Source organism: Pseudopodoces humilis, chromosome 6 (genome assembly GCF_049639895.1).
Source record: "Pseudopodoces humilis isolate 2021_Gansu_Grassland_sample_001 chromosome 6, ASM4963989v1, whole genome shotgun sequence".
NCBI lineage: Eukaryota > Metazoa > Chordata > Aves > Passeriformes > Paridae > Pseudopodoces > Pseudopodoces humilis.
Genome location: NC_142205.1, coordinates 55,662,329 through 55,684,234, shown reverse-complemented (window position 1 = coordinate 55,684,234; position 21,906 = coordinate 55,662,329). Strand labels below are relative to the sequence as shown.

At 39.7% G+C, this 21,906-nt stretch overlaps 1 protein-coding gene across 4 annotated transcripts in view; it reads left to right on the top strand.

Annotated features, from left to right (window-relative positions):
• Window positions 1-21,906, top strand: part of LIN54 (lin-54 DREAM MuvB core complex component) — a 40,044-nt gene that overhangs the window by 3,916 nt on the left and 14,222 nt on the right. For 3 of the 4 annotated variants that reach the window (XM_005530314.3, XM_014259045.2, XM_014259047.2), the window contains exons 2-4: window positions 11,816-12,543; window positions 18,170-18,290; window positions 20,973-21,118. In XM_005530314.3, coding sequence (XP_005530371.2) covers window positions 11,851-12,543; window positions 18,170-18,290; window positions 20,973-21,118 — 960 coding nt within the window. In that variant the 5' untranslated portion in view covers window positions 11,816-11,850. The remainder of the gene's footprint in view (window positions 1-11,815; window positions 12,544-18,169; window positions 18,291-20,972; window positions 21,119-21,906) is intronic. The other variant, XM_014259048.2, reaches the window with a different exon arrangement.

Genomic DNA, 21,906 nt, shown 5'->3' with positions numbered 1-21,906 from the left:
CTTTACCATTTTAAAATTATAATGGAAGTATAAATTACTCAGAACTTGCCAAGGGAAGAAGGATGTCCTCATAACTGGTATGTGGACAAGAGGTTAGTTGGTTTGTTGTTTTCTTTCTCTGTCCAGTCTTAAAAAGAAACCAGCAGTTTCTTGGCATGTGGAAACATGAGCTTAAGCTATCTTCCCATGAAAAAAAAAAAAAACCAACAAAAAAACAAACCCAAAAACCTCAACTGTGTAATATAAAGTTCTCATGCACATATCACTTGACAAGTGTCAGTTTAAACATGTAGGAGTTGCTAATTTGTGTACCTTGCCCATTCTTCTGATTTGCTGCACACAGTCGTTTGTGTGGTGTCTCAGGCAGCGAGCACTCACTTAGCAGAATGTAGAGTAATGGGGAGGGAATGGTGTGCGTTGGTTGAAGCAATTATGGTTACCTTGGGAACTATTTTGTGACTATAGATGGTTAATTTGTGGTAGAAGAACACCTGGTATTTTCTTAAGTATTCCTTGCAACCGTTGGAAAAAAGACTAGATACTTACATTGGTTATGTATTCAGCATTTGATAAGGAGTGAGGTTGGGTTTTTTCCCTTGCTATGGTTTGCCATTGGCATTGAATTTGATAAACCTAGGGCCATGATCCTCTGGGAAGCATGCAAGCTGCCTCCATGACCTGTCTTATGTGAAGATTGGGAAAGAGAATGGAAATTATTTTGTCTGTGTTCTACGTACATATTTTGTTACAGTGTTAAAGCTATTTGCTTTCATTCTGCTATTGCATATGCAAACATGGTGAGTTTGCAGTCTTAGATGATTAATTTTTCCACTTACCCTTGTTAATCATAGCTTCCTCATGGATTCATCTTTTTCTGGTTTCATGACACGCATTTTGTTAAAGCATCTCTAGTTCAGTAAGCTTAAACAAAAGCCTCTCTGTTTAAAAAACAGAGTGCTGAGTGATTTTGTAATTCTTTGCTTTATGACAAAACAAGCTTTTCAATTTTAGAAACAAAACAGAGTGTCAGAAAGAATAAGAAAATGGGGAAATGCCTAAAATGTATGACAATATTTTACCCATTATTGAAAAAAATAGCAAAATTGAAGAATGGCAATTAATTAGGAGAACTAGTACAGCAAGATCACTTACGTGCAGTTGTGCTCTTTCATTTGACAATATGCCAGCAGAGCAGGGTGAGTCTTGATTATACATATACTTCTGTGGAGGCTTTTCTAACAAGTGAATGAAAGCACGTCTGGTGTCAATAGTTTCTTAAGAGCTGCATTTCCTAATTTTTTTGTGCCATTCTTCGTGAATTTCAGTTATCTGGGATAGTTGCCGTGCTTGTTTGTATTTGTCAAAAAGGGATGAGAGAACACAGCAAACAAGGAGATTACCTAGCCTGTTCTTTAGTTTGTTTTGCTTACAAAATGGCCCAATAAAAGGATTTGTTTCTCTAAGATTTGTTTTCCCCTTGAAATCAACTTAGGCAAACAAGTGACCTTCACTTTCCAAACTGTAACTTGATTCTACTTTGCATAGGTAGGTGTTCTAAATCCCTTGCACTAGCAAGCAGTCAAGAATCTCTGGGCACTATGAACTTTGTGTTATTATGCATTGATCTTTCACTAAAATAAGTTTTCTTTTTGCTGGGAGAGTGTCTGAACCATTAAGCGATCAGTGGGTGTTTTTTCAGAGTGGGTGTTATTTGCTTGGTGCCAGTGCTGTGAACTGGCTCCACTGGAATGACCAGCAAGGCTGTAGTCAGTTTTGCACTCAGTGATATTGGCAAAGTTTGTCACTTCTGTTTCTTGTGGACAAAAAAAATGTGTATTTCCCCAGGAGAGAAGCAGAAAATAGGCAAGATGGAGGCTACTTGTGAATTTTTACCATCGCTACTAGCATGACTGGGAAAAATAAGAGCTCATTCTTTGTTGAACAGGAAGAAGTCAGCAAAAAGAAACAGGTTGAATAAAAGGTTTTAAGTTGGATGTCGTGGATTCTTAACAAAAATTCTTAATGACATTGATGAATGCAGATGCTATAGAATTTTGCAGAAAGACATAGTTATTTTCAAGTTCTATTGCTGCTGTGTTGGTTTCAGTAGACCATACAGTTTGACACAAAGCTGCTTGGGTGTGTGTCCTGAGCTGAATTGTGGGAGAATTTACAGAGTGACAGCCTCTGGTTCAGGTGTGTCCAGTTTTTTGTGGGTATGTGGTGCTGTTCGCTGTGTAGTGATGAACTAGGGCAGATGAGTCACACAGAGAACCTGCCAAGCTGCAGATCAGCTTCAGTGTCCTGTCATATGTTAATCACTGTTAATCTCCAATCCTCAAAATTATGAACTGACAGTTGGCAAAAGCTTCTTTTGTATATACAAATTGGTTTTAGATGTAGTAAAGAGCGAGATCTTGCTACATTAAAAAAAGCCAAACAAATTTTTCCATTGAAAAATACAGTTAAAATACAGTTTGCTCACTATTATTTATTCCCTTAGTAATTCTGAGAAGGAGATGAACATTAAGTATCCTGTAAGGACGGATTTGGGGCTCTTCTGAAAGCCTGCTGCTTGTTTAGGTTGGGTGTTAGGAGAGGGTTCTTCCCCTAGAGCATGATTGGACACTGGAAGTGATTTCCCAGTGAGCCAGCATGGAGGGTGCATGCAAAGAACTCTTCTTCCTAAGTGGCCTTGGCATATTGTGTGGAATAAAGCTTCTCCAGGGATAGAATAAGATACAGTGTCGATATCTTGCCGTGTCACTTTCAGCATATTAAAAACAAAGGTTGTAAGAGATACAGTGTAGTCCTAGTCACTGAAATGCTTCCTTCTGGCTAGTCCTGTCTGTAAGTTTTCAGGGGTTTTTTGAAGTGTTTATCCATGGCTGTTGGTTTACTTACCTACAGCTAATGAAACAGTGAAACGTAGGAGTTTGTATTTCAAGAAGCTTTTCAATGTGTTACGTTATGAAACATGAGACTTCAGAGGTCTGAGCAGCCTGCATTTGAAGTGATCCACATGGTACTGGAGCAGGGATGAAATTCCTGTTTCTCCTGTTGAATTGATCTCAACTCAAAATCTTAATGTGGAATTTCATTCCACAAAGGTCAGTCAGTTATTGCACAGTCAAAGTTGTTTAAGTTTTCCCAAAAGGAATACAGAGGTGCTTTATCTAGGGGTTGAAGTGGGAAGGAGGTATTAATAGTGTTTTTTCTGAATGAAGGAATCTGAATGAAGTTCTGGTTTGGCTGTAGGTGAACTATTTATCATCCGCTCAGCCCTTCTGCAAGTAAATATATTCTGTACTTGTGGAATGTTGTCATGTTTAAAGCTGGTAAAACTGCTGAGATCTGCAGCTAGAAGCATGTTTTCCTGCAAATCACTGCAAAGTAACTGTTCGGGCTATCTTTATTTTTGTTTTAATGTTCCACCTGAGTAAAAAATGAAGAAAGCCAACCTAGATAAGTTTAAAAAGCAGTAGTGGCTATAGCAGCTGTCACTGCTGTTCAAATCTTGACAGCGCTACCTTTAAAGCATTGCGCTTTTTTGTCTTAAGGTTTTTCTCTGGTTTTTGTCTCTGTGGTGTTCTAACTTTGAAAAGGCTCGTGATTGCATGAGGCACATAAGGAATTAAGCTTTTAGGGCAAAATTTTTTGTGCCATTTTAGCATATTTTTTTGTAATTAAATACTTCACTGAAATCAGTGTTGGGGCAGGGGAGATGTTTCAGTTAGAATGAACTTCATGTACTGTACCTCCCAACTGGGCAGTGTTGGTGTAGTACAGATGAGATGCACTTGGATCATCTCTAAGTGCATCTCTATAACTGGTAGGTTACAATTCTGTTGTGATGAACTCTTGTTCATAAATACAGCTCTAAAATGTACTCTTGCTGAAATTGCTGGCAGCAAGCCTGATCTTAAAGGTGTGCAATATGATAACACCTACTAAAAGTCTGTAGGGAACTCGATATCAAGCCTATGGTGGTAGTTTTCACGCTTGTTCAGAGTTCTTGGTGTGATATTGCTGTGTCTTCTGAATTCTTCTGTAGCCTCACATTCAAGAGGTGTCTGGAGTTTGGAAATCAAGACCTTTATTTCAAGCTATATGTAGAAGACAAAAATCTGTGTTTTTAGGGCCTAGTGATAAGTACTCTTCACATTTCATTTGTTTGGTTTTTTTTAATCAATCAAGTGGTTCTCTACATGTTTATTCAATGTAACTTTAGATTCACAATGCCTCACTATTGGCCTACTAAACACTGCAGAAAATTAAATTACTTGAAGTTATTTTAGAGTTATTTTCTTTTGGTCTCACCCCAAAGTTTGTATGGAACATAAGGTTAGAAACACTTGATTAAATGTAAAGGCCCTGGAATCTACAAACACAGAATTTTTGATTGTTCACTGTAGTGAACAACTTCAGAATGTATTTAGTGGTCGTAGCATCTGTGCAGTTCTGTGTTTTAGCTTTTATGCTATGGTATGTTTTGAAAATGACTGAAACTGGCATGCAAACCAAGGGAAGGGTGAAGGGAAATGTTCTTATTTTTAGTTTCTATTTTATTTTTAGTTTGCCTAAAGTTCTGCTTGAAAGTAGAACATTGTTTCCCATTACAGAAGGCAGTCTGAACTGCTTTGAAGTATTCTGCTGCACAGAATGTTATTTGCAATACTTTCCTGGAAAGTTGCTGTAAGTGAAGTGTGTGGTAAACAAGCAGTGTTTAAGATTTAACTAATGACTCTGAGTGAGTACTTGGAGTTTTGTTGTGTTTTGTTCAGCATACTGCTCAGTACCTCTCAACAGCTGGAGTGTTCTTCCTTAATAATCTTCTTCTGTAATAGGTGGTACCTTTGGGCAGTGTAGTATTTTCTTGTGGTGGAAAGGGGGTTGTCCAATCCAGAGATACATATCCCAGTGTTTTGTAATGCTGGTTTTCTAGGAAACAATGCACTCACTTGTACATGTAACATAATTCAACCACTTGCAATTTGTATGACATGCTGCTTTTATCCAAAACTTAATTATAGCTTTTTTCCTTTTTCTCTTCACCTTCCATTTTGCGTGAAAGGCTCTGACTCATGGGGGCTTTTGGTTATGTACTCTAAGGTCCTTGTTAGTTTAATTGTAAAAATTGCTTTTGTACTTGGTGTGTGTAATCGAATTTCTGTGGTAGCGTACTGAGATTCTTTCTATGTGAAAAATAGTTTTGATGTGAAGAAAACAGCTATAGGTCACAGGATAGCTGAGTCTTAAAGTGTATTTGCAGCAACTGTTGTGAAGGAAGAAGATGCAGTTGTGTAAAACATTTCTGTTTTGAAGACAGTAATACATTAGTATTTTTGAGAACTTTAATTTTTTTTTTTCCTTTACAGCATGTTGGCAAAGAACATCATCCCTTTCTTCCTCTGTGTGTTGGGTTTTTCGGGCAGGAGGGCGTGCTCATTGTTTTAAGGGTCCTTGTCAATATTTTGTACTATTATTTGTTAATTATAGCATCATGGAGAGCTTAGTAACTGTTTCATGGTTGAATAATTGCAACATGCTTTTATTCCCCTCCATCCCAAGATCTGGAAAATTAGGAAGAGTAATCAGAGTGGGCGAATGAATTGCTACTGTAATACAGTGTTTCTACTGGGTTACACTTAAATTGTTGCAGCTTCCAGCTTCTCTCAGAATCACAGAATGGTTGGGTTGGAAGGGACCTCTGGAGATAGTCTAGGGCAGGCTACCTGTGTTTGTTTAGGTGGGTCTCCAAAGAAAAGGACACTCCACGACCTCTGCAGGCAGCAGTTCTAGATAGTGACCCCACTGTTCCTAGCTGACCCCAGGATACCATCGGCCTTCTTGGTCAGAGGGGCACATACTGCTGGCTGGCATGGAACTTCTCCCCTGGAACTCCCAGGTCAGCCCCAGCCTGTACTGGTGTGTGGGATTATTCCACACCAGGTACAGGACCTTGCACTTATTTCTGATGAATTTCATTAGGTTCTCCTCTGTCCAGTTCTCAATGAATTGTAGCACAACCTCTTGATGTATTAGCTATGCCTCCCAGTTTTGAACCATCCACAAACTTGCAGTGGATGCACTCTGTCTCTTCATCCAGAGATCTAACAAGTTCAACCAGGACCAGACCCAGTACTGACCCCTTGGACAACACTGCTGGCCATAGATCTCCAACCAGACTCTGCTCCAGATCACAGCCCTTGGTTTCCCTCTTCTGATAACTTTAGTTAAAACCCTCCTCACCATCCAGACAAGACTATGAACAAAGTTCTCTTTCCTTTCTCTGTCAGATGGACCCCCCCAGTCCCTCACAAACCAGGTTTCTCCAAGCGATTCCCGTGGCCTGAGCACCCAAACCCCTGCTGGCGGCAAAGGGAGTAGATGGGGGCTGCCTTAGCTCCAGCATTTTTCCTGGTGTGATGGGTATTTCCTCTTCAGTCTGCAGAGCAGTGAAGCGGTTTGGCAAGGGCACCTCAGCCTTTGTGAGAAGTCTCTTCCTCCTGCCAGTCCTTGCCATTGCAAACTTCCATTCTTCAGCATTATTTCACCTGTCCCTTCAGGATGTGCTGATAGGGGAGTTTTTTGCTCTTTGGCTACGGACTGTGAGTCGCCTGCAGCCTGTGCTTGGAATCAGCTATCCAACTCTTTCCTACCACCTGCTGCAGGAGATCCACCACCTGGGCACATCTATTGCAGACAAGTCAGCTACCTGTCCCTGCCCCAGCAGAAAGGTCTAGGCACTGGCACTTGAGGCCTGGGCATTTCAAATTGCTTAATCTCTAAGTATTGAAGGTCCCAAAACATCGGATTTCTTTGGTGCAGCAGCCTTCAGGAGTTTACATATCTGCCAGTATTGGAGAGAGCAGATAAGCAGAAGCTGTAAAATTTGAAAAGCCTTTAAGCAACTGTGGTTGACAGCATCTCATACTTCTCACTTAAACCAGCAAGGATCCATTCTGTATTTCCCCTTTTTCCTCCTACTCTTGCCTTTGTTCTAATTAATGGACTTAGGAGTGAAATATACTGTGGTTTTGATCCTTTGCTAGTTGAGGTTTAAATATGCCAATTTTATGAATGTGACCGTGAAATGTCGGATTTTTGAGTTTTAAAATCCTCATGTGAGCCATAGCCTGCTGGCAGTCCTCTGCTGCACCTTGATTTGGAAAAGAGGAGAGGTGGTATTGGCACATTTTTGTCTCAGCACATCCAAATTAACATTTGTGTTAACAAATGTGCCAAACCATCTCTTTTTTTTTTTTCATCATCTCCCCATTTGTATGAACTGTTGATCCTTCATTCTTTGTATTCATTTTCATTAGAATCCACTGTACTTGCAGTGAACAATTACTTGTTAGATTGTCCACTCTTACTTTTCTGCCATTCATCTGACTCAGGTGCTCAGCCTCATTCTCCCCTTTCTTGAGGACAGCTATCATTGTTCTTCTTCATACCTCTTTTTAAGGGATTTTGCATGGTTTTGGCTCAGAAGTTAAAAATACTTGCGCTTGCTGGCTCTTAAGAGGGCTACTCAGAAATGTATCAGTCCCAGCTTGAAAGAACTACTAACAGATACTGCTGTATCTGGCAGTGATACTTAGTTTCACTTAGTATTTTCTCTCTGGTCCCAAGAGAATCCCTGCTGCTACAAGGGTACATTAGATATTGTATTTTCGTGGCTTTTGACTTTGGGTAGTGTAGGTTTGTATTGTACTTCAAGAGGTGTTCATACAAAAGCTATTCCTGATTTGATTTTCTTATTTTCTGGTGAAAGTGACACTTGAGAATTTGATTAAAAAATGAGCATTGCCAATGACTCAAGGCAGGTCTGGCCAATATTCCTACATCTGCCAGGTTATATCAGGATGTTCCTATGGCTGAGCACCACCAGGCAAGAGCTGTGCACTGGGAAGAGAATGGGAAGGGGATTGAGTGATGAGTGTCGTAGCCCTCTGCTTCATTGTCATGGCCTTGCTAATGTGCATCACCTTTCCCAGGAGTTTGTGTAAAGCTGATCTCAGCAGCCTTGTTTCTGTATAATCTGAATTTATAAATGTGTGTTTTGCGTGCAGTACATAGTCAAGTACACTTGCCTTGCTGATGGTTTTGTAACATGTCAACCTACTCAAACTGCTTATGGTTGCAGGCTGGAAGGTTGGCTATTCTTAGTGAAATGGAGATTTTTCTGCATGTAATAAAATGCAGTTACTGTAAAGTACAAGCATTGTTGTGTCTTGCATTTTGTTTACTTCTTTGCAGATCGCTATGCTTTAGTATATTGACTTTTTTATTATTTTCCTGTTTAGTGTGGCTGTTCTGGTATTTTATAAACAAAGATATTGATATGATTGATCTCAATACTTTTAACAGAGGTTCTTAGAGATTTTACAGTGACATGCTAGTGACAGAGAAAAAATACCAAAATTCACAGATACCTGTCAGACACCATTCTGTATTTTTGCCAACAATCCTGGTCTTTATCCTCTTCCTTACAAATCCTCTTTATCCTTTACACCATCATATATGTATTGTTCTTTGTGACTATCGAGAATAAGAATCTCTTCTATGAGTAAGATGATCGCAGGTGGTTTGCTGTGGCCTAAACCACTACATTTGCTCAAGCTGAGAGTTTGTTTCTCTCTTCCTCCTCACCATACCTAGCACTTCTAAAAGTTGTTGGTCCAAGACTTCGTTGGCAGTATGCTTTAGTCCCTAACTCTTTTTTATGTGTTTGGCTGGTTGGGTGTCCTGAGCTAGTCAAATGTTCATTATGTGAATTTTTTTCTGAGCTTTTATTTAATAGTATAGCCATTATTTTTTAGGTTAAAATTATCTGTTTAGTAATCTGAACCCAGGATATTTGTTGAGTCTCCCAGTCTGAAGCTTAAACGCTTGGTCTAGACTGGTTTTTTCCTTCAAGTGTTGAGTAAACACTTAGTGATGCATCTTTTCAAGGGGTTGTAGTTCGAGCTTGTGCATTATTCAGTACTCAAAGCATAACTGCTGAAGTGAAGGAAACTTTCAAGGGTTTAAATAGTTAACACTATTCTCTACCCCTTCTGGATGATCTCAAGGCTGTTAGGATCTTAAAAGAGGTTGGCATGCTTTTACTGTTGGTAATCACTTTAGTAGAAGAGCTGGAAAAATGAGAACTGTATAAAAGCATTAGTAAAAAATAAACAACTGAACTGTTGAAAAATCCTGGCTAGATACCAAGATGTAAAAATCTGCAGGGATGTTGAAGTTGCCTTTGACAGCAGTCTCTGGTATAGCCAGGATGAGATTTTCATTGTTGCCTTCCATGTATCTATTTCAGTCCTGTCCAATATGCAGTGAAGAAATAGAACAAGTGGGTTGGGTTATGGTTCTTTTTTGATGTTGTTGAGCACACTAGCCTGAATACATTAATGGAAGCTAAGTTTAAAATGACCTGTTAACTGCAAAATCTGCCAGTGTGATTGCTATAAGCTGTTAATCCAGTAACTATGAGTAATGTTTCTTTCCTTTTCACTTCTCAGCTTGATAACAGACTTGATGTGATGTATTTATTTTTCTTTTGCATTCTGACTTGCAGTGGTTAGTTTGGACTCAAAATGCTGTTTAAAAGCCTGAGTCCATATATTTTAATGTAAATATGTTTTCAACTAGATATAGGTATTTAATAACCACTTGCTGCTTTGCAACATAACCAAATGGCAAGCATAAAGAATGCAAATAACTGATGAACTATAAAACTGCTTCAATATATTTAAGTATTTTATGGTCCTACTGTTAAAATATACTAAGAATGGCCTTTCTTGGGAAAAACATGTACAAATGCAAACCAAAAGCAAGTTATTTAAAACTATCTATAATTACAGTGAGGTGGTTTTCCCAGTGTCTGGTTTAGCTGATTCTCTCCTTTTCGAACTTGGAGACAACGATTACATGGATTATGCTTGACACTAGGTGTCTAACTTCTGGATCCAAGCCCTGTGTGTATATCAGTATAGAAAAGGGTGATGGTTTGGTTTGAGGTTTAGTTTTTTTGTGTCTGAACTAGTTTGAAGTTGTACTATCTGAGCCACACGCCTTTGCAAGTTGCTGATGTGACAGTCAAGTGACACATCTCAGAAGACCTAATGGCCTTAACGTATAATGTCTTCAAAAACAGTCTACTTTTTCTATTCCTATTTTTGAGTAATCATCTATGCAGTTAACCTATTTGACTTTAAGGCAGCAATGTGATACCATTACTAATGTGTCACTAGGAGCTGGCTATTTTGTCTAGGCCTGGTTACCAGGGCTGGCATCACTGTGCAGACATTACTGTGGGAGAAATGCTTTCCAAAGGAGGTATTTCTGGCAGTGACATCAGATCATTTTGTGTCTTTAAATGCCTGCCAATAAGTGAGCTGTGAGTGTGACTGTCAGTGGAGTTCTTTTGGAGCTCAGGCTTCTTGAGTGTCAGGGCAGTTTGATCTGGCTGGCATTCTGAGGTGAGGGGGGTCGGAGTGGCACCCTCGGCAATCAGGGCAGCCAGGACTGCTTCAGAATAGCCTCTGGAGCTCGGCATGGAAACTCTGTAATTCTAGCAGAGCTTTTTGCCCCAATTATCCACCCCGTGGGTGAAATGCAGCTGTTCTGTAGTTAGCTGCTGTACAAAATGGGCCCACAATGACTCCAGAGGAAACAATGTCACCTCGGCGTTTGGTCAGTGTTTTTACTGGCACGGTTCCTCATGAATTAGTATTAAAACTCAGCTCTGCTTTTCCTAGCAAGTAGGAAACAGAATTTGCAAGGATTTTGTCCCCTTGAGCTTATAATTAGTACTCGGGAGCATGTAGGCAGACCCACGTGGTGTGCTCACCCATCCGGTGCCCAAGCGTGCTCATGGGGTCAGCAAGTGTGGAAAATGCCTTATTAAGCTGATCTGTTTTCAGACTCTTGACAGTGATACAGCTTTAGGGGAATGGTACGATGTGACCATTTCCAGCAATGTCTGTAAGATTTCTCTAATGGAAGTGACTTGGGCCTTGAATCTTGCTGCAGGGCTTTGTTTAATATATAATTTGGGTAGTCTTAAAAAAATTCCATTCTTTTTCATATGGTGTGTTACTTGTTTTGTGTTTAGAACACCCTTCAAATTAATAATGAATTTGTGTGTTATATTTTCTGATGAGTGGTGAGGTAAAAAAAATTACAGAGCTCTTCTTTTCATAGCCAGCATCAAGGGATTATCTCTTCATCTTGTGAGTGGCAGGGCTTTGGCTTGATCCTGTGGTAGGTGGCTGTTGATTGAGCTTCTGGGGTTGTTCAAGTCCATCACTAAACAGTCATTTGATTTTCTGAGATTTCCAAAATGAAAATTTGGCAAGAATGTTACTTCTGGTATGGATAACAAGTCTCTTGAGCAAGATAACCTAATAATCAATGTTGACATGTATAAGAAGACATCATAATCTATTAGATTTTTTTAAAGCTGTTAAACTCTTGCTTTACACTTCAGTGAGTTTAAATGTTTGTATCCATATCTTCAGGGGGGAAACACTGCTTCTTTGTGTATTGTGTTGTGAAGAGTGGACTGGTAATGCCTTCATTTGACTTCTGTGAATGATATTGTAAAGGTTTGATGGAGTTTAGTACTGTGAGTAAGTTCAGCTTAATGTGTTACATTTTGATAGCAGTTTTTTTTCCATGATATCCCTCCTGTGCATGCACAATACTTTCAGTCTGAAAAGATTCTGCTATATTTTCTTTGGTAATATTATTCATAAAGCTTTAAAAATGTGTGTTTTCTGGAAGCCAATAACCTTTTAAAATATTGCAGTACCTGCTCCGGCCATCACTGCCACAGCTGCTAAAATGGAGGTGGTTTCAGCAGAAGTCAACAGCTTGCTCCCTGAGGAAATCATGGATACCGGCATAACTCTGGTGGAAGAAGACAGCATCGAGGCCGTTATCGTGTCTTCGCCAATGGGAGACTCTATTCCCATGGAAACAGAACTGGAAGAAATAGTGAACATCAGCTCCACCACCGACTCCTCAGCCACAACTACAGCCACAGTCACCACGGAATCGGTTCCTGTGCCCAGCAGCCACTCAGGAGATGCAGCGCTGAGCGCCACAGCCCCAAGCCCTGATGTGAATGCAGCTGTAAAGCCTGCCTTTCCAGGTGGCCTCCATAAACTTGGTGCTCAGACCCCTGTCACTATCTCAGCTAATCAGATTATTCTGAACAAGGCCACTGATATTAAAATAGGCAGTCAGAGTATTAAACCGGACGGGCAAAAGCTGATTGTAACAACTTTGGGCAAGTCTGGCCAGCCTATTGTTTTAGCATTACCCCACAGCCAGCTCCCGCAGTCGCAGAAGGCCGTGTCCCAGGCCCAGGGTGGAGACTCCAAGGTACAAGGCCAGCAGATCAAAGTTGTCATTGGAGGTCGGTCGGAAGTGAAACCTGTTGTGGGTGTCTCAGCTTTGACGCAGGGAAGTCAGCTGATAAACTCTGCAGCCCAGCCCTCTGTCTTGCAGTCCCAGCAAGTAAAAACAGTACAGGTAAAATGAGTTATGCTGATGAAACATCTTAAAACCAGTTCTGTTGCTGCAATTGTTGTCCTGCACTGATTGGCACACTGTTGCTTTCAGCCTTTGCGTTTATTCTTTGTATTAAAAAATACAATGCTGCTCTTAGCCCATGCTTTCATCTGTGGATGCATTTGCCATTTTATGCTGTTTGCCTCTAGCTACTGTCCAGAAACTTAGGGTTTGCCTCAGAAAGTGAACTATTCAGTAAATTGAAAATCATTTTCTGATTATTTTAATTTTATAAAAATAAATTCTACATATTTTCAGGAAGACTGAATTCAACTCTATATGCCTGTTGTTTTTCTGTTCAAAGTATACACTCCCTTATGAAAGAGTAGCTTCTGCCTACTGCGTTCAGTTTGTTTAAATGAACTCTCTGAAAAAACTTGTAGCATCTGAAAAAGAACAGAAAGGTGTATCTTGTCTGCCTCAAATCGAGTTAGGCTTGTTAATAGACTGTGATGGACTAGACACTGTCATAAGCTGAACAGTCAAGGTTTTGTTCCCAATCTCTGAATGGCTCTTGAGATATCTGAAACCACAGAAAATCTGCTTGGATCTGAAAATATGTTGAAAAGACTTGGGTTATGACCCAGAGGGTCTGATTCTCATCTACTATGAGACAGAGCTAAATGTGAATGACTTTGCTCTATTGGCAGTGAGGCAGAAATAAGATCTCTTACTTAGAGTGAAGGACACGTAGAACTTGATGCAGGTTATGATGGAAAAATATTTTACTGTCTAAATGAAATGAGAAATTAAACTCTTAAATATGCTATTAAAAATAATCATAAAAATGACAAAGTTTAAAGGATCTTATTAACCAAATGTTCCTTAATTAGTATTTCATGGCAGGTGAATAAGATCAGTTCTGAATATTTTCTTTAAAGTTGCAATTGATTCCTGCAGCAATTTTGACTTTCTCCTCTTTTGTTGCCACATCATACCTGGAGACACATTTAATAATGGCCATTTGAAACATAAATGATTGTCACTATAGTTTTCAAGAAAGTCTCTGGTCTTTAATCATCATAGGAACATTTAAGAGTGGATCAGTTCCTGTTGTTGGCTTCATTATTCATTGCCAGTGACAGATACAGGGAACTGAGGAGAACAACTTAGTTGTGATGTGGTTTTTCCTTTTGTGAGATGATTTGTGCTGTCAGTGACTGAAATCAGTGACTTGGCCATCGATTCTGCGATTTGCCATTGGGAATTCTACACGTTCCTTAGCAGAAGCTCTTACTAATGGACTTGAATCTGGTTTTAAATCTAGTTAATTGCAGTTTGGGTAAATTTATTTTGTTGTGGTTTCTTTTTATTAAGCCATTGGTTCCCTTTGCAAAACAGATTGAATTGTTAGCACTTGACAATCTTTTTTTTCCCACGAGGAGGGAGTAGAAATTAAAAGCAAGAAGACAAGGTTAGCACCAGATATTGCAGGGGAAATGATTGTGTTAGAACTTCACAGACAGTGTAGAAAATTTCTAAAGTATCAGAGTGCTAGATGAGACTGAGTGAGAGATTCTGGCTCTTCTCTACACTGAATGACCGAGCAGGTAACCCACACCTTGAGTTCCTTAGTCCCTGTCTTGGAAAATGGAGGGATTCATTTACCCCATCACCCTGAAAGAGCCCCTTAAACTTTCAGTGAGTGGAAAAGGAGGACATGAATGCCTCCCTGACTCCCCATGGGTCTTGTGTAATTTATCTCTTGTGGCTTTGTGAATCAGGTATTTCAGATGGAGGGCAGCACAGACTTTGACTTAGTGCTGAGAAGTGAACTCGTACAGATGAGATGACAAAGCTCTTATCACTGTCATAGGGGCTTTGCTTAACATTAGGGAAACTCAATTACCTTGACATCTAATCTAATCTTATAATCTAATTATGATAGTTAAGTCTCAACACCTGAGGCATAATTGGTAGAGTTCAGCAAAATGTTTCATGGAATTTGACTCCTTCTCTACTTACAGTTCTAGATGTATGAGACTGAAGTGTTAAGTGTAGCAGGGCCTTTGGCCTCATCTATATCCAGAGGTTAATTACTTTCTTTAGCAGCTTGTCCCGATTTAGTTGAAACTAGTGCCATGGATGTGTGGAAAAAAACTGCTGGGCAGGTACATCTGCTTTCAGCCTGTGGCTCCTGCCTGCCTACAGCCTTAAAAGTGGTGGTGTGCCTGCTGCTCTACTACTTTAGTCCAGGTTCATTAAGCAGGAGTTTGACTTTGCACATGACTCTGAACCAGGTGTCCAGACACATCACCAGGGCTGCCATTAAGTCTGACTTGTGCTTGTTTTGTGTGGTAACTGGCTCTGGTTTTAACAGTGTCCATAGCATTGCTGCTACCATGGCAAGGCAGCTGCTAAGCCATCGTTGTGGCTTTATTTATTAATTGAAAAGGGACTGTGTGCACTCCCTAACCTCAAACTCCCATTCCTAGCTCAGTTTCTTAATCTCTGAAGTTAAGATGTTCTTTTCTATTTCTAGAGTCCCTGATTTTTCATACTATGCCAAATACAAATTACATAGAGAGTGGGTACATGGACAGGCTCCCAAGAGCTCCTCTAGGGAGCAGATTTATAGTGTATTAACTCCTTTGTGGTAGCTGACTATGTGGATATCCAGCAGTAAATGTGAGATATGAGTGTGCCTATTCCTGTATGAATAGAACAGAGTCTGAAAACAAAGCCCAGCCATATGAACTTGCCAGTTCATCTTTAGTGGCGAGTGTTTAAGAAGACATAACTTGACCCTTGAAGTCAAGTTGCCTGCAGGTAAATCTCTTCACTTCTGTAGGGGAAAGAAATTTGGTGTGCACTCCTAAATTCAGTAACATTCCTATGGAAGAGCTTGTTGCTCCAGGGAATATATTTGTAGTCTAACTCAAAGTAACTTGCAGAGGGCATGCTTAGCTTACATAGGCAGGGCGATAACGTTAAGCTCCTTGTGATCAGTACAGTCGATGGCAGAGTGCTCCATAGGACTTGCCCATTCTGAAGTATCAAAGGAGCATCTTGATTATTTCCTCTGGCTTCTCCAGTCTTTACTGAAATGGGCAGTGAATTTCCCAGTGGTACCAAGAAGCTTCTCTTTGGTGGCTGGGGTTATCCAGTGCCATAAACCTCAGAAAGGTTTGCGTGGCAGCAGGTAGGGGTGGGATTGCTGCTCCTCGTTTATAACCAACCTGCTGTTTCCTAAGCCCTGATTGGATTCACTTGTTTATTAGATCTCCCTCTTTGTAGTCAAACAGTTCACCTAAAAAGCAGGGGGGAATTTATTTGAGGAGGATAGTGCAAGTTGAGTATGAGGGAAGCAGGGCTACTTGTGTTGACCTGTTATTTTGGGATTTTTAATTTTTTTCTGAAATACTCAATGTTAATGGTCAGTAGTATTTTACACACATTCGTGTTAGTAATTTAAGCACATTTATTGACTGTTACTGGGAAACAACTGCTGTTATCCAGAGCTGGCTATTCTTGCTGAATGTTCATCATTCTCTGAGCCAGACTTTGCTCACATCAGAGAAAAAGCAATAGCAGTTGAGTTGCAATAATACCTTATGTTAAGGTAAGATTAATTTAAGCAAAACAGAAATCTCAAGTCAAGTAGATGAAGTGTGTAGAATTGATCAGAAATTAGAGCGTGTCCAGGCTGGAAAAAAAATAATTACGGATTAAATGCCTGCTCATCTATCAGCTGTATATGTGCTAAGATAATTGAATCCTTGACATTTAAAAATGGCTTTGAGTTAAATTTGTGAACAGGGCTGTGAATGAAGCTTCCTTCATGAAACAACTTACATTTCAAAGTTTTAGTTAATATATTCTATAATATAATATATTTTAGTTAACATATTTGGAACATCACTTATGTTCCAAAAAGAACAGGTTTATTTCTCCTCTGTTTCATTTTAAAGCCTTGACAATTGTATATCACTTATAAAGCAACTACTGTGCCTGAGGAGCAGTATATTTGCTCTGAGATGAGGCTTTCCTCTGAGGAGCACTTGTAGTGTGACTGTGGAGCAGCACATGGCTTCCTTTAAATTAAATACATTCTCTGGTAGTGCCTGGTGTCAGAGCTGCTCCTTGCTGGCTTCCCTGGCTGGGTGTAGCTCAGGCATAGAGAGGTGCCCTTGGCTTTGCACAGCAGCCTGGAGGGCTCCAGTGCCATAGCAGAGGGGAGCTCCAGCTTCCCTGGCTGTGCTGTGACTGTGCTGCTGGGAGCTGGGGCAGCCTCACCAGTGCTTTTTGTGGAGCAGTTGATGAATTTGTTATGTGCTGCTGAATACTTTGAACGTTTTTGCCTTATGTGGTTGTAAAAAAGGTGTTTTCAGGCAACAAATTCTATAGATAGGGTTTTGTGTAGGAAACCATAACTTCCAGCCTACTCAGTTGCTTCATTTGAGCATTTGTAACTTTCTCAGGCTGTCGAAAGTATCTGTCAGCTCTGTATCTTTGCACATCAGGCAGATTTCTGATTTAGCTGCTTGAGTACTAAAGGTAGCTCTGTGCCCTTGAGATGCAGCTCCCCACGTGGATGTTAATGTTGTGCCTCTCTGATATTGCTGGAGTTGATGGCTGATGCCCACAGGATGTGTCTGAGGCTATATGGTGGAGGAGAGGCAGGATGTGCCTGAATCTGTGTGTGGGGTGGGCAGGTGTAAGGGCTTCAGTAATGCCTTCCAGTGGGCTCACATAGACTCAGGCTACATCCATAGGCAGCCTCTGCAGTCATCAGGTTAAAAGTCTTTGGAAAAAGTTAGCCTCTAAATTGTACTGTTCATTAGCTGGGTGCCAGTATATGAAAACTGTTGGAATAAATGCATCTGGTAGTTAACTGCTCAGTGTGGAAAAGGGGGAAAAGTCTTCTTTAAAACTTATAAGACTATATACTCCTGCTTACAAAGATTTCAGGTTGATCTGTCATTGAATTGCTGTACGTGTTCTTGGTCTAGCTGTGTTTCAGAGTCTGGATTATAATATGAAAATAGATCCCCTTGAACCTGGAGGTAGCCAGCTGATTTGTTCTTGGCTAGTGAGTACTCAAAACTTTCAGGCACTGATGATCCATGTACTTTAGGGGAACTGTTGTAGAAGGCATTTTCCCCATTTGCAAAACAAGTGTGCTGCTATGTCAAAATGGTCAAGAGATGTTTCAGAGCAGTAGTGGTCATATTTAAATCACCAGGGGACAAGTTTTGTCCTGGTTGGCTGAAAAAGAAGTGACTTCATTTAAAGCTTCAAATACTGAGAGTTGTGCATTTAATTTTAACATTTTTATGTAGACCAACCATACGTGAGAAATAATTTCAGCATCTTGAAGATGGGATGTTGGCACAGAGAGCTATCCTCTGAAAAAGCTGAGAGGGATTTGGCTATCCTACTTTGGTAGCTGGCATTCTGAAGTGTCAAGGATAATCTCCTAGTTCTTTCCATAAGGAGAAAAGGAGGTGAAATTCAAGATACACAGTTATTCTTCTAATTATGTGTGCAAGTATTTCCCTTTTTATTTTTCAATGTACTTAACAATACAATAATTTAGATCCAAAATGCTCAAGTTACTTTAGATCTTTTTTCCTCCATCTTTTAGATTGCGAAGAAGACTCGAACCCCAACTTCTGGCCCGGTGATCACCAAGCTGATATTTGCAAAACCAGTCAATAGCAAAGCTGTTACAGGGCAGACCACTCAAGTGTCACCAGTCATTGCAGGTTGTACTACTTTGACTTGTTTTGCTTTACCATTTTTAAAAGCTTTTCAAAGAAATGGTAATTATAGGAATTCTTCTGTCTCAACAATTTTACTATAGTTTCTGTCAAAGTACCTCAAACAATTGGAAAAAAAAAATCAGAAAACTCTTTGGGTAGAAGCAGACAAATGCAGTTGTTGGTACCTTTGTACTTAGCTTGTTTAGAGTAATCTTGGTAATTGCAGAGTTGCTTTTACTGCAACGTAGTTTTACTTCATGGATTTTGGGGGGACAAAAAAAATACCCCAAAGCCACAAAAAAGATTACTTGATGAACAGAAAGTATTTGTAGAAACATTATATAAATACACAGGGGGAAAGGGAGACACATGCTTTTGTATTACTTTAATCTGCTTATAGTTGGACTTAAATGTAATACATGCAAGTAACAAAAAAAAATGTTTGAATGAAGAAAGTGAATAAAGCTACATTGTTTTTGTTAAGTTGCTCACCTACTTTGAAATAACCATCGCAGAAGTGTCTGAGAAAGTAATTAAGGCAAATAACAAATGGTCTTTCTCTTTGGTAAACAACTCTATGTATCCTTATTAAAAAAAAAAAAAAAAAGCCCAACCGAACACAGAACAACAGCAAAAACACCAACAAAATTAAAGAAAAAAACACAGTGTAATACCTTGTTTATAATGGCAGTGTATCTGTTGCTAAACATCTTGGGCATCTAATTTTTCTGAAAAAGACAAGTGTAAGAAGCTGGAGTTGTCTTTAGAGCAGTGAAGGATGTCTTTAACTGCTTACAGATTGATCAGCCTAAGCAGGACTAAAATCTTTTCCACATATTTAAACAATTTTTTTAAGTCTTTACAGCACTGCGACTTGAGCTGGTGTTAAAAAAGATTCAACTGTCTTCTGTATTCAAAACAGTGATAGATGCCAGTGAATGGCCTATAGCTGGAACATAATCTTTCTCTTGACTTGTCAGGCTGCCTGCAGCCTGGCATGTTTCGGGTAAAAGAGGAATTCCCCATCCCACTCTCCAGTTTGCCTCCTTTCTTAAATTCCCTACCAAATATATAGACCTGTAAGAAGATTGCTATGCTTATAAATACTCAAATTAAGTTTCTTGTGTGTTTAAAAAAAACAGTCCAAACAAACAAAAATCCCAACCCAAAAACATTAGAAATTACTTGCAGTTTTTAAATCAGTACTTTGAAAAATCACCTGTGCCTAACCTGTGAGAGAACCATCACTGTGAGGTAAAGTTGCTTCACTGATTGAGAGGGAAATCTTTAAATATTGGCTTTTCCCTCACTATTCCAAACAGCCAGCACAGCTTGCCAGCTTTGAGAGGCTGGCCTCACTTCAGGGAAGGTGTAACATTTGTGGTTTGTGTTTTGATTTTGTATGCATTTTTTCATGAATCTGATAAATATTTTTAATTGTCTGGAAATTCCTGCAAGATGAGGTGGAAGTTTTAAACTTTTTTTGACAGACTTGTTAATATAAGCAACCAGATTCTGTTTAGGAAGCTGATGGTAAGGGGTACAGAGGAGATGTAGTGAGAAGGGGAAAGTTGTCACCAAGAGAGTAACTCAAAGGATTGAAACCTCTAGATGGTGAAATTCCCCACAGACTGACATTCTTCAGGTTGCATGTGGCTTTAGCAGCTGCTGGCCACTATCTGTGCTGTTAGTTAGAATGCACAAAAGTGGTTACTTTAGAGCACATCGACTTCAGAGGAAATCAGCTTTCCATGAGGAGAGTGCTTTTTCTTGTTAGTTCCAGTTGACTGTAATTGTTATACCACTAGTTGATTTTGGATGGAAAAGTTATGCTGCTATTTGTTTGTTTCTTTCTTATTTTTATAAATGTAGTACAAGAGAATGGGTGACAGAAGCTATGACAGAAATGAGTGAACCAAAGTGAAGCAGAGGAAAGCTCAGTGTTCAAGCACTCTTTGGAAAGAAACATAGAAAGTATGGAAAAGAAAAATCTGTTTTCCATTCTGGGAGTTTGCAATATTCCTGAAACTGATGTCATGATTTGGAGCTGCTGTTTTTGTTGTTTAATCTTTTTTTGGCATTGTAAAAAGAGAGAGAATATATGACACACACATGAAAATATGGGTGGTAGCGTGACTAAAAACTGTTAGGCAGTGAAAGAAGCAACCATCAACAGAGAAAAGAAAAAACCCAAAAGCCTCAGAGCTAATTGTAGACAGACCAAACACCTTTTTCTTGGTCACTGGAACACAGCTTGTTTTTGATGGCTGAGGCTTCAAAGGAAGGAGTCCCCCACAGATGCTCCGTTTCTCTGTACGTTGGCAGCAGCCCAGGGCTTTCCCAGGAAACTGCCAGCTGGGTGGGTGTTTGTGCATGGTACAGGTGTATTGGAGGGCTCTGCTCCTCAGGACGCTGTTCCAGCTTTTGAGAATTATCAGCCAAATGGCACAGAAAGCTCAATGTGCATTTTGGCTCTTTTTTTAAGCCAGAGAAAACGGTCTTTTTATTTCTAATAACAGCAATTATTTTCTTCTTCGTTGCTAAATCTAACTTGAATAATGCCAGTGTCCTTCCTGTCAGGTTGTACACTCTCAGAAGTAGGCAGAGAATGGCAGGGAAAACTTTGCTTTAAAAGTTACTGTGACCAGGGATAACTGGAGCTGATGGTATCTTCATTGTTTATAGGCAGGGTTTTTTCACAGTCTGCTCCAGGGACACCACCAAAGACAATAACGATCTCTGAGAGCGGAGTCATTGGATCATCTTTGAGTACAACAACACAACAGACACCGAATAAAATAGCTATCTCACCACTCAAATCCCCCAATAAGGTAAGGACCTGTTCTGGCTGCAGCCTTCTATCCCTCCTGCACAGTGGTCTGAATGGAGCTCTCTGTATCTTTGCTACAAGCTCTTTATTATCTCTCCAGAGATAATAAGCATATCTCCAGAGTCCATAAAAATATCTCCAGAGTCTCCATTTTGCATCACAATGCTCTGTGGTAATGCCCTAATTTAGATTTTTTTCTCAGCTGGCTCCCTTACTATGGTTTTAAGGAGATATGCATTACTGCATAGTTTCCCATTCCTGCCATTTCTTGTCATTCCCTAACCATCGATTCTGAGAGCAGCTGTTCCCTCTTAGCCAAGCACTCAAACTATTTTTAATGCCTTCATAAAACGTCAACAGGCTGTTTAAGAGGAGACCTCAATAATATTAATAGGTCAGCACTTTTTAACCATTGCCTGCTACTGCACAGGCAATTTAGTCTTCCCTGATCACTTCTGAAGTAAATGAAATTTGCAGTGGTCCTTGACAAACACAGAACAGGAGATTGGCACAGGTCAAGCTGATACTTGTGTTTTAGATTTGATAATTGTCTTGAGAAGAGGAATATTGCTGGAGAAAGGGAGATAGGGGACAAGCTGCACAGTGCAGGCAAACTAAATATCATGTATAAAAAGCAATGTAAGAATAAAGAATTATTTTAGTTTGGCTGTGCTTTAGTGATAAAATGTTATACAGATGGAGCAAAGGACTTGACAATTATTAGTAAGAGAAGCAACATAAAGAAGTTAATTTTTATTCTAAAGTTATTTCTTTTTAACTAGGAGTGAG